Source organism: Corylus avellana, chromosome 4, assembly GCF_965113065.1.
Source record: "Corylus avellana chromosome 4, dhCorAvel1.hap1.2, whole genome shotgun sequence".
NCBI classification, from domain to species: Eukaryota; Viridiplantae; Streptophyta; class Magnoliopsida; order Fagales; family Betulaceae; genus Corylus; species Corylus avellana.
Genome location: NC_142493.1, coordinates 579,936 through 592,337, shown reverse-complemented (window position 1 = coordinate 592,337; position 12,402 = coordinate 579,936). Strand labels below are relative to the sequence as shown.

General features: G+C 29.9%; 1 protein-coding gene across 2 annotated transcripts; it reads right to left on the bottom strand.

The window, feature by feature from the left end:
- Nucleotides 1–10,491: 10,491 nt before the first annotated feature.
- On the bottom strand, nucleotides 10,492–11,965 carry LOC132180118 (uncharacterized). Of its 2 annotated transcripts, none has more exons than XR_015911983.1 (3): nucleotides 11,698–11,965; nucleotides 11,386–11,472; nucleotides 10,492–10,903 (listed from the first exon to the last, which is right to left on the bottom strand). XR_015911983.1 is itself a non-coding variant. In XM_059592975.2 (3 exons), the coding sequence occupies exons 1-3, from the start codon at nucleotides 11,845–11,847 to the stop codon at nucleotides 10,563–10,565; spliced, it is 558 nt and encodes a 185-aa protein (XP_059448958.2). In that variant the 5' UTR covers nucleotides 11,848–11,965; the 3' UTR covers nucleotides 10,492–10,562. The 2 variants fall into 2 exon arrangements, 1 of the variants encoding a protein (XP_059448958.2); XM_059592975.2 differs by having other exon boundaries at nucleotides 10,492–10,883.
- Between the last annotated feature and the right edge of the window lie 437 nt (nucleotides 11,966–12,402).

Genomic DNA, 12,402 nt, shown 5'->3' with positions numbered 1-12,402 from the left:
AGTTACACGTATTAGAGCCTTATCATATGCTTTGACACTAAAGTTATTCTATTCAACCTTCTTCCATTTTTAATAAAAGCTATTTCTTTTTTCTAATGGAATAGGCATTCTGCGCTTGGTATGTACCCATAGTGAACTTCAATTATTTATTTGGTGCAAAAGTGAGAAAAAAGAAATTCTACAAAAAGTTTGTTTGTTTTGCAGAGCTAACCATTTCCTTGGTGGAACCATCAAAAAGAGACTGCTTATCATCCTTGGAAAAAATCAACCCCTTGAAAACGTCCACGATTTCGTCAGGTGTTTGTAAAAGTTCATTCAGTTTCATTTCTGCCTTCTTTTTCTCTGCAGTGAACAAGTAACTTTGGTCAGCATTGTTGCCCATTTTTAAGCCATTATATTGCATGTGCAATAGATCTAATATAATGGAGCATGCTTCCTTATGATTCAAATCGGCCTTGTGGCTAACGTACCCAGTGGCGGAGCCAGACAATTTATACTATGGGTGCCGCTAAAATTTTTTTGGCATAATAAAAAATTTTTACACCCTAAAAATTTGATAATTCACACAATATATGCATTACAACAAAATATCTATAAAAGTTCGTGCTCAAATTGATATATTAGAAATGTAACATGTCGGCACTATACGAAAAAAAAAACTTTCATTCCCAATATGAAAAAAATTTTCATGTTGGCACTATGTGAAAAAATTTTTCATATGTCGGCACTATATGAAAATATTTTGAAATTATTTTATGCTTCCATTGAGATCTTGAAATTGATGAGCTCTTATTGAGATCTCGAAATGGCACAAAAGAAATACGATGTGTAGATGCCTCCCGGACAAACTAGCCACTAGTATTAGGCCACACAATTTTTTTTTTCTTTTTTTTCTTTTTTTTTTATTTGAAAAAAAATATATTTTTTAATTTTTTTTAAGAAAAGAAATAAAAAATTTAATTAGGTGGCCACGTCATCACTGATGACGTGGCCACTTATACCTGGTGTCGAATTTTAATTGGTCTACGTGTCAATGACGTGGACTTCCGTTAAATTAACTAACGGTCAATGGATGGAAGGACCAATTTGGTCTTTATCAAAACCACATGTACCTCCTATGATACAAATCAAAACCTAGGGGAAAAAAAATTAAGGTGTCCAAACCCTAAAGGGTTTTTAGTATTTAACCATTCTTTTTATTTAAGATGTTCTCATTACAAAAATAAAATAATATTATAAAAAAATTGTAAAAATAAAGTTATACGATCGAGTTGGTAGAACGTTTTCTTGCTTATCACGTGTTGGTTCAATAACGGTAACCAAAACCCAAAGTACGTACCTATAAGAGATTGTTCCCATCGTATCGAGTTCTTTCGGTTTGAGAGCTCGGAAGCCAAGAGCGAAACATCATGTGTCTTGTCCCTGAAATCATGCAACCATGGTCATTTGTAATAGATTAAAAGGACAATATTATCTATTAAATATATAATCTAATCTAATATAATATATAATAGGAGAGTTTTAGACAGGAGAGTCTAAGAGTTTAACACATGGCACTCTATTTATCTGACAAATCATTATATTAAATGAAACTGTGCGTTTGAAATTTTTAAAGTTTTAAGTAGAATAGGCTAATATTATGACATGTGTCATTCCATTTAAAATCAAAACACACGTGTTTTTTTTTCAAACTACCCTCTTTCTCAATCTCAACAGCCATCAAACATTATTTATCCCCATGGTTATCTAATATTTAATATAATCTAATATCAAATCTCTAATATCATATATAATCTAATCTTCTATATATAATAGGGTAGTTTTTAGTAGAAGGGCATAAAATTGCGGCATGTGGTGTTTTAAAATGCTACCAAGTGTCATTTTAAGTTAAAAACAATCAAAAGTTGTCATGTTTCACACTTTCACTCAAACACTGTTTCCCCTTCCATTAAACTTGATAAACTAACGGTCTTTACATTTTAAAACATTACATACAACAACAAAGAAAAGAAAATCATCTTCGTCAACAAGGTTCTCTTTTCTTTCTTTTTCTTTTTGTGCTTCTTGAGAAAAAAAAAATGTTCGTTTAATTTGCACAATTTTTTTTTCTCTCCAAACGTTTTTCAGTTTGTTTCTAGATCGTTCTCCTGTTCAAAATATTTCAAAAATCAGATTTAATTACGTTTGTACAATTTTTGTCATCTCCAAATGGTTTTCTCCTTCTCTTCAAAATATTTCAAAAATCAGATTTAATTACGTTAGTACATTTTTTGTTCTCTACAAGTGTTTTTCAGTTTGTTTTGATTTCAAAATTTTGTTTCACTTTCACTCAAACATGGTTTCCCCTTCCATTGAAGGTGATAAACTAACCGTCTTTACAGTTTAAAACATCACAGACTACAACAAATGAACAGAAAATTATCTTCGTCAACAAGGTTTTCTTATCTTTCTTTTTCTTTTTGTGCTTCTTGAGAGAAAAAAAAGGTTCCATTTAATTTGTACAATTTTTTTCTCTCCAAACATTTTTCAGTTTGTTTCTAGATCGTCTTCCTATTCAAAATATTTCAAAAATCAAATTTAATTAGGTTTGTACAATTTTTGTTCTCTCCAAATGCTTTTCTTCTCCTGCTCAAAATTTTTCTAAAATTAGATTTAATTACGTTTGTAAAATTTTTGTTCTCTCCAAATGCTTTTCAGCTTGTTTTAATTTCAATATTTTGTTTCTAGATCGTCCTCCTGTTCAAACTATTTCAAATTTTAGATTTGATTATGTTTGTACAATTTTTTTACACTTCAAACCTTTTTAAGTTTGTTTTGATTTCAATATTTTTTCAAATTTTTTTTTTAAAAATGTATAAACACATACTAACAAGAAATCATATTTGCAATTGCAACTCATTTAACTACAAATATTTACACAAACTGTTCAAAAACAATGTCACTGAAACTATAGTAATATTTGTCTTGATTTTTTTTTTCTTCAAATTATCCTAATTTATCAAGTTCGTAAATATAGAATACATGTGATTGCTTTTTATTTTTTTTGGAAATAATTTACAATATGCCTAGAGGTATAGCCATTATTTTTTTCTTGAATTTTTATTTAATAACTTTATTTTGTTTTGTAGCATTAATTGCTTAATGTTGTTAGTGTACGTTTTTCTCTATAGATTTCCTTGCTATATAAATATTACAATTAATAAAATGAATTGTTATATAATTATATTATTTAGTTGAAATATGATTCAAAACAATGTCACTGAAACTATAGTAATATTTGTCTTGATTTTTTTTTTCTTCAAATTATCCTAATTTATCAAGTTCGTAAATATAGAATACATGTGATTGCTTTTTATTTTTTTTGGAAATAATTTACAATATGCCTAGAGGTATAGCCATTATTTTTTTCTTGAATTTTTATTTAATAACTTTATTTTGTTTTGTAGCATTAATTGCTTAATGTTGTTAGTGTACGTTTTTCTCTATAGATTTCCTTGCTATATAAATATTACAATTAATAAAATGAATTGTTATATAATTATATTATTTAGTTGAAATATGATTCAAAACAATGTCACTGAAACTATTGTTATATTTATCTTAACTTTTTTACAAAATATATATATAATGTTTGTAATTAAATGCAAGTGATTTATTATTGTTCTTTTTTTTTCATTATTCTTCTTAATTTTTATTTAGGTTCTTTACTTTTTTTTTTTCTAGCATTAATTTCTAACAATACATTTTGTTTGTATTGCACTCTTTAGGTAAAATAATTAACATGGCAGATCTATAATTGATATGCTTTAAGGTTGTTTTAAAATGCATTCCTATTTTTCATTTTTGGTTAAATTGAAATTAAGATTGATGCCAATTTTTCACTTTTAAGTACAAAAACATAGCATTATGATATAATAACTTAAATTGTTCTTATCCAATTTGTAGATTATCTATTATGTTTGACACATATATGCTTTTGTGTGAATATAGAGTTTTCTATTGGTGTTTTTGATAAGAGATATGACGATTTTTTAGTTTACGATATTGTACATTGATAGTTTTTTTCCTATGTTTAATGCACATTGTTTAGGTGCTTAATTGATTGTTATCATTGGCTTTAAAGGTTTTATTGGAGCAAAAAAAAAGTATATAGCGAAGACAACTTTTTTCTATTATATTAGTATTTTTCATTTTTTGTTTGACTTTATATTTTGTGTTTCTGCTCTTATCTTTTCGATTTGTCTTTATCTTCTATTCTAATTTATATATTTTGTTTAATTCTAATTGCTTAATTTTCCCTTTTTGTAAATTTTATAATGAATTAAGGGAAATAATGTTGAGAGAGTTTTCTATCGTTGTTTTTGATACGAGGTATGACGATTTTTTAGTTTACGCTGCTGTTCATTATATATATAAATATTGTTTGATCAAGGACATTTCGTAGGAAAAAATAAAGCATAGAATAAAGAATTGATCGACGACATTAGCTTTTAGAGTTTTTATAATAGATTATGATTTTTACCTTCAAAATTTTTATGAGGTTATATCAAATTAATTTTTGGGTAGCCTAATAGTTAATATAAGAAATATGATGTGTGTGATAATGTGTTATTTTGATAGTCAAGAATATTTACAAGACTCATTTAGGTACTTATAAGATTGTTACAATTAGGCTTTTATGGTGGGTATGAGAAATGCTAAGTTTACAAACACATTTTACAAAAAATACTTTTACAAACTGATGTGGTACAAAAAAAAAAAAAAAAAAATATATATATATATATATATATAATAAAAATAAAAATAAAAGGTTTTTTTTGAATGATTATATAGTCAAAAAAATATTTATAGTTCCTTTCGTTTACTACATCTATAAGTACAACTATTTAATATGTTTCAATTTATAAGGATTACAGTTTATAAAATTCTAAATTTAATGATAACCATGATTTAATGAATGTTTTTTTTTATTTTGGATAGCCAATTAGTTAATTCAAAGAGGAGAAGGAAATTAGTTAGTATAATTTTTCAAACTTCTCTATTTGAAAGTATTTTAAATAAAGTTATTTTTGATAATGCAATTATGCAAGGATAAGGCCTAAGGGCATGGAAAAATGACTTGAGCATTTGTGTTGTTGTAAAATGTAAATGATCTCTCAATGATTTTCTTTTTCTTTTAAAGCTTTATAGAAGGGTTCTTATTTTTTTTTTTTTTTTTTTTTTTACTTCTGTCATTTATACGTCCATTAATTGTTATTATTATTATTATTATTATTATTATTATTTTCTGTCCTTTCATTTTTAAAAACGTACAACCCGTGCATTGCACGGGGTACAAGCTTATATAATATATAATAGAGAGTTTTAGACAGGAGAGTCTAAGAGTTTGACACGTGGCATTCTATTTATCTGACAAATCATTATATTAAATGAAACTGTGTGTTTAAATATTTTTAAGTTTTAAATAGAATAGGCTAATATCATGACATGTGTCATTCTATTTAAAATGAAAACACATGTGTTTTTTTTTCAAACTACCCACTTTCTCAATCTCAACTGCCATATCTAATCTAATCTAATCTAATATATATATCTAATCTAATCATCTAATCATCATCATATATATGAAAGCGGAGTTATGACTTAGAGAGGCTAATATTGCGACATGTGACGTCTTTTTATGAAGACAATTGTCCATGTTTAAGTGTAAAACAAACGTTTAGTTTTTTTTTTTTTTTAACAAAAACAAAGCTTTGGTGAAGCGTTGTACCTTCAGTTATTTTGAAAAAATAACTTATCCAATAAACAGTAAATCAAACCTCTTTTAAAACCACATATCTAAATCAAACCTCTTTTTCATACCTCTCTCCTCACTTTGTTTCTCCTAAACGTCTATGGCATGCGGTTATTCCAACATAGAGCATCTCAAGGGGACAACTATGGAGAAGAAGATGGCTTCGGGATGTTCTACATGATGCAGGGGGACCTCCATGCCTGAATTCCCACAACCAACAACTAATACACGCTCCCCACTATAACTCTCGCCGGATTTGTAGTCACAAGCATGCATGACGTCACCACCAAACTCTTCGAAGCCTTCAAACTTCGGCACCACTTTCTTTACATTCTCACCGTTGGCTGGCCACCACGAGCCACCGGCAAATGTACTCAACTTGATTGCCTTGGTTGTTTGAACTGCTTTCTCTATTGGTTTGGATCCTCCACAAACCAAAAGTTTTGGCATACTTAGTAGACTGCACTCTTTCATTGAAGTGTTTCGTATAGGATTCAAGGTAGTCGACAAACTGATATTTTGTGGGATATTTCGAAAACTCCTCCGGGAATGGAAAGTTGGGTTGTTGGCAAAATTGTTTGGCGGAGATGAAGCTAGCTTGAGGCGATCGAACGTTTGGTTTTGCCACAGAGAGGCAAAGCAAAAGCAATCAGAAATTAAGAGAGAAAGAAAAAGGAGAACCATCACGGTTTGACTCTCATCCAATCGAGTTTTGAAGGTTCCCAATTTTTTCACTTAAATAAATTTGGATTTTTTTTTTGTTTTAAATTCTTTGTGATGTATATTTCGGTAGTTGTTGGTGTAAATTTGATTAGGAAAATTACTCTTTTCAAATTCGTCAATTTTGAACTTGGTTTAAAACACCATGTTTTACACTTTCACTCCAACACCACTTCCCCTCATTTTCACGCATAGAAATTTTGATTTTTTCTTTTTCTTTTTTGGTGATGTGCATTTCGATAGTTGATGCCAATTTGATTAAGAAAATTACTCTTTTCAAATTGTCAGTTTTGAACTTGGTTTAAAACACCATGTTTCACACTTTTACTTAAATACCACTTCCCCTATTTTTCACGTATAGAAATTTGGATTTTTTTTTTTTTTTTTTTTTTGTGATGTATATTTCGGTAGTTGTTGGTGCAAATTTGATTAAGAAAATTACTCTTTTCAAATTCGTTTTGGACTTGGTTTAAAACACCATGCTTCACACTTTTACTCAAACACCACTTCCCCTCTTTTTCACGTATAGAAATTTGGATTTTTCTTCTTCTTTTTTGGTGATGTATATTTCGGTAATTGTTGGTGCCAATTTGACTAAGAAAATTACTCTTTTCAAATTCGTCAGTTTTTGACTTAGTTTAAAACACCATGTTTCACACTTTTACTCAAACACCACTTCTCCTCTTTTTCATGAATAGAAATTTAGATTTTTTTTTTTCTTTCTATTATATTCTTCATTTGTGATGTATATTTCGGTAGTTGTTGGTGCTAATTTGATTAAGAAAATTACTATTTTCAAATTCATTTTGAATTTGGTTTAAAACACCATGTTTCACACTTTCACTCAAACACCAGTACTACTTCCCCTCTTTTTCACATATAGAAATTTGGATTTTGTTTTAAGTTTGTTTGTTTTCTTTTTTTTCAAAGCGAGAAAGGGGGATTCGGATTTGGTTTAAAACACTATGTTTCACACTTTACTCAAACACCAAATTCCCTCTCATTAAACATAAGTTTTAAACTAAATGTTAGATTTACATTTCGAATGTAAGTTTTGCGTTGAACTCTCAAATATATCTGTCTCACCTTTAACTTCGACGAATTTTCAGTTTCTTTCCCTAATCAATAGAGATTTATGAAGATGTATTTTGTTTGTTAAATGTAGGTTACTTTACATTTGCAGGCCGCCTTAAAAAAGAATGATAAATAAACCATTTGTTTCTTTATTTTTTGTTGTTTTGTGTTATTTTTTGTACTAACTTTTATATTATTTTTTTAACTTCTGTTCTAAAAGTAGTTTCATTTATTATTATATATTGAGATTTGAGAAGATGTTTTAAAAAAAAAATTATGTATTTGACAAGACTTTTTGTATACATGTGAATTTAATTGAAACCAAGAAAGTACACGGAAAAGAAATTAATTTATTTTCTATTATATTACTATTTTTCATTTTTCTGCAACAAATACAAAAAGACAATTAATTTATGTTATATTAATATTAATTTTGATTAAGTCCTGGAAATTGTATTTGCAGATCGTGTTGAAAGATAATGGTAAATAACGTAGTAGAGAACGATAAATAATCCATTCGTTATTTTTATTATATGTGGCTCTACACTCTGAATTCCATTTTTTGTCCTTATTGGTTGATTAAATTTTTATATTATTTATTTGCTTTTTGTCTAAAATTAGTTTCTTTTATGTTATAATTAAATTGATCACTTATTTCATTAATTGGTTTATGTTTAAGATGACCAGGATAAGTATTAGAATATCATCTTTAAGAATCATGTGTATCTAGCCTACTGAATTTAGTTTCGATTTATCCACTACAACTGCTCTAACAACAGATCCAGAATATATATAAAATTCTAATCCATATTGCAACGCATTCCATGCATGTGAATGTAGCTTTTTTTTTTATATATAATTTTTAGATTTTGTTCATCCATTTTAATGAAGATTTTGTTTATTTTATATTTATTAAAAAAAAATTGTTTATTTTGCTCTGTATTTATTTCGAATGTTCAAAATTATATGAGTTTTATTTGTATTGAAATATAATAGGTCTATATTTTAATTCATTTGAATGTTTTATGGGATTTTTTTTTTTTTTTTTGGCATTTTGTGTGACTTACTTGGATTTTCATGCATTTTTGGATTTTTTTTTTTTTTTTTTTCCTTCTCTTCTTAAGAGCAAAAGAAGGAAAAAAAAAAATTATTTGATTGTTGTACATAAAAGGAACATAAACTCTTTCAAAACACTAAATGTATAATGAAGCATTGAACCTGACGTGAAATGATTTATTTGATTGCCTTAAATTTTGAATGAAATTATTTGTTTTTGTTTATTTTGCTCTGTATTTTTTTTTTTTTTTTTTTTTTCTAAATGTCCAGAATTTATGAATTTTATTTGTATTAAGATATAACTGGTATCACATCATGTGTTCTCGATCTCTTTCCCTAATCGATAGATATCAAGGATCGATTTTAATTCTTGTTAATTTGCAATTAGTTTATTTGATGAAATATGTGTTTTTCTTTAAAAAAAATGTTTGGGTTATGAAATTTGCATTTGAAGGGGTGTGTTAAGAGAGAATGATAAATGATGTAGCAAAGAAGTAAATAGTCTATTTATTTTTATTTTATTTTTTGTGATTATGTGCTTTTGACTCCATTTTTTTGTCTCTATTTTTTGTTTTAATTTTTATAATATTTTTTTACTGTAAACGTAGTTTTTTTTTTTAACGTTATATATACGAACGATTGTCAAAAGAAAAAATATCTAATTGACATGACCACTTTCTATACCTATGAATTTCATTTGGATTGAGAAAAGTATATGGACAAAAACTTTATATGGTTGGAAGAAAAAAAGAAGAAAAAAACCTCTATTTGATTGGACTTCATCCTATACCTTATAAATTTCATTGCTTATGTTTTTGTTTATGCTTTTGAGTAAAGAAGAAAGATAAATGATATAATTCATTTATTTTTTAACCATGATTTAATGAAAGTTTTTTATTTTGGGTAGCCAATTAATTAATTGAATGAGGAGAAGGAAATTAGTTAGTGTAATTTATCAAACTTCTCTCTTTGAAAGTATTTTAAATAAACTTCTCTCTCAATGCTTTTTTTTTTTTTTTTGTCATTTATATATCCACTAATTATTATTATTATTTTTTCTGTCTTATCATTTTTAAAAACAATCCATGCATTGCACGGGATACAAGCTCGTTTGTATAATACTTATGAATTTGCCAATAAGCAATTGCTTTGCAACAAGTCTTATAATTGTGACATGGCAGAGATGCAGAGATTTCTACACGAAGGATTTGAGAATGAGAGTGATCACTTCTATATGGAGGTGGCACAAAGCCACCCGGCCCTTTGTGCCCACCACTCAGCAAGTAACACCTTAGCATATTAGAATAAACCTAAGTTTAAAGAAAAAACGCTACCACAGCAGATTATATCAAATATGAAAAAAAATAATAATAATTAAAAAACTAATTAAATTTTTTTAAAACAAAAATTGAAGGGTTGGCCCTGCCAGCCACCCCATCCCCACTTGGGTGGCCGGCCAGCCATCTCAGATGGGCGGAGGTGGCCGCGCGGCCACCCCCAGCCCATCTGGGGTGGCCGGTGAGCCACCACAGACCATGGAGTGGCCCCGCAGGCCACCCCTAGGCCATGGGGTGGCATGCTGGCCACCCCCACCCCATCTGGGGTGGCCGGCAAGCCACCCCATGGCCTAGGGGTGGCCCGCGTCCTAGGCCAGGGATGGCTTGCCGGCCACCCCAAATGGGCTGGCCGCCACCCTCAGCCCTCCTACGCATTCTTTAAAAAAAAAAAAAAAAAAAAAAAAAAAAAAATTGAAGAAACCTGATATAATAAGGTGTTTTGGGCTAATATTCCTAATATGCTCTATTCTGAGGTGTTAAATCCTCCTCCTTGGTGGGCACAAAGGGGTTACTTTGTGCCACACCTGTATAGAAGTTATGCTTTTTGAGAATACATTGTACGTGTCAAGGACTACAACAACTTACTTTTCACTAGTGAGACAACATATCTGAGTTGTGCAAGCTACAACAGTTATGATAATCCAATAGACACCCGACGAGATAAGGCCTACGATATCTGAGCGTTGCTCATCCTTTATATAGTTGGCAGTAGATACCTTCTTCAACTCAATGACAGACTCCGAGAAGTCCAACACGTCATTGATCATTTTGTTAACTTCACTAATCTTTTCCTTATATTTTTGGAGGTGTAAATGCTTTAAGGTCGTAGGTACATGTTTTGGGATCTCCACTGATTCGACGTCTTGGCGTGATGAGTGAAACTGGGCAGGAGCCAAGAAATACTTGTAATTCAAAGGAAAAGCTTCAAGTGCAAGCACTGCGTTAACTTCCCAGGAATAGCTTGAAAGTTTGTTAAGTATTGAAATAGTTGTTTCATGTGCAATTTCCGCACATAGAGACTTCCATGCCATTTGACATTACACATTTGTTACTATGAAAAAAAATGCTAATTTGGTAAATATACAGTAAAAACGATGGCATTCATCTCAATCCTAATTCGTGTGCCACAAACATTTAAAAAAAAAGAGTTATATATGACATAAATTTTCAAATTTTTTTCTGACCTAGTCTAATGAGCGACAAGTGTTATTTCTCACATATTTGCTTTAATATTCTTAAAATTTATTTATTCATTAATCTAAGAACTCAAAAATTAATTTTTTAGAAACTCAAACATATTGAAGGACAGGTGTCACTAATTAAAATAAGTTTTGTGTGCAGTTATATATTGTGCAGGATTTTTGTGGGATGAAAAAAGAAGTGCTATATATTCTTTGTAATTACCTCATAGGAAAGTTGCTCGAGTCCGAGCCTGCATAATAGTGGATCGAAGCTGTCTATGGACACCAGGTTCTCCGGGTGTTCTTGGCCCTATATATAGTAAGTCATAAGTAATTATCAGTGAAAGAAACCTCAAAGACTAACTTGATTCCATCAATAACTAAAAAAAAATTCATCCCATCTATATTTGTTCAGATCTCCTGGAATGAACGTGCTAAATCTTAATGCTCGACAATTGTATTATCCCACTTACGGACTAGAAGAAAAAAGTGAAAAAGAGAATCTTATGAAGAATATGATGGTAGAAACACATACCAGTAAGGCATTGTCAACAGTACGGGTTGTGTGCTTAAGATCGTTTTTGACGCCAACGAAAAGAGAGTCCGCATCATTTTTTTCGTCAGCACGAACATGGGCAGGGACTGCAGAAATTAGACGCATGAGACTGTTGTAGCAGAAGGACATGTCCCACTTGGTTAATAACTTAATGGTGGTGAATGAGTGGTAGATCGGTAGGAAGGTTGTCACGGGTCTGATTTGATAAGAGAAAAGCAAATAAAAAATGGAAGCATGCAGAGTTGGCGAGTTGCAGAAGGGTTTCGAAAGCAGAAGAGATTCGTTGAGAGGAGAGGGGAAGGAAACGTTGGGCACAAGGCGTGACTGGCAGAAATGATTTGGTAAAGTAATGCTATTGGGGCTACGCGTCTTCTATCCGACTGTTGGATCATAAAAGTCTTGGGCTATTAACACGTGAGGCTATTCTCTATTTAATGGCGAATATAAAACATATGATCTCATCCTTTTTCGAAGGAGAAGGTAGTGTCATTTTAAGATAGAGTCATTAGTATTGGCATATAAAATGTAAGTGCAGTACAATTTTTCTAAATAATGAACAATATTTACATCATATAACATGACACACCAGTACGTATAAAAAAATAATTATAAAATACTTTTATATGGGTAAAACTTCATGCTCAAAGAAATTTATGTTTATATCTGGCCTTAGATCCAATGTTT

What these genes read in the sequence shown, in the direction of transcription:
- LOC132180118 (XM_059592975.2), bottom strand. Translation starts at nt 11,847, where the DNA reads ATGTCCTTCTGCTACAACAGTCTCATGCGTCTAATTTCTGCAGTCCCT. An exon ending in CTGTTGACAATGCCTTACTG is followed by an intron (nt 11,473 to 11,697) that starts GTATGTGTTTCT and finishes TACTATATATAG; the next exon opens with GGCCAAGAACACCCGGAGAA. An exon ending in TCGAGCAACTTTCCTATGAG is followed by an intron (nt 10,884 to 11,385) that starts GTAATTACAAAG and finishes TTGAATTACAAG; the next exon opens with TATTTCTTGGCTCCTGCCCA.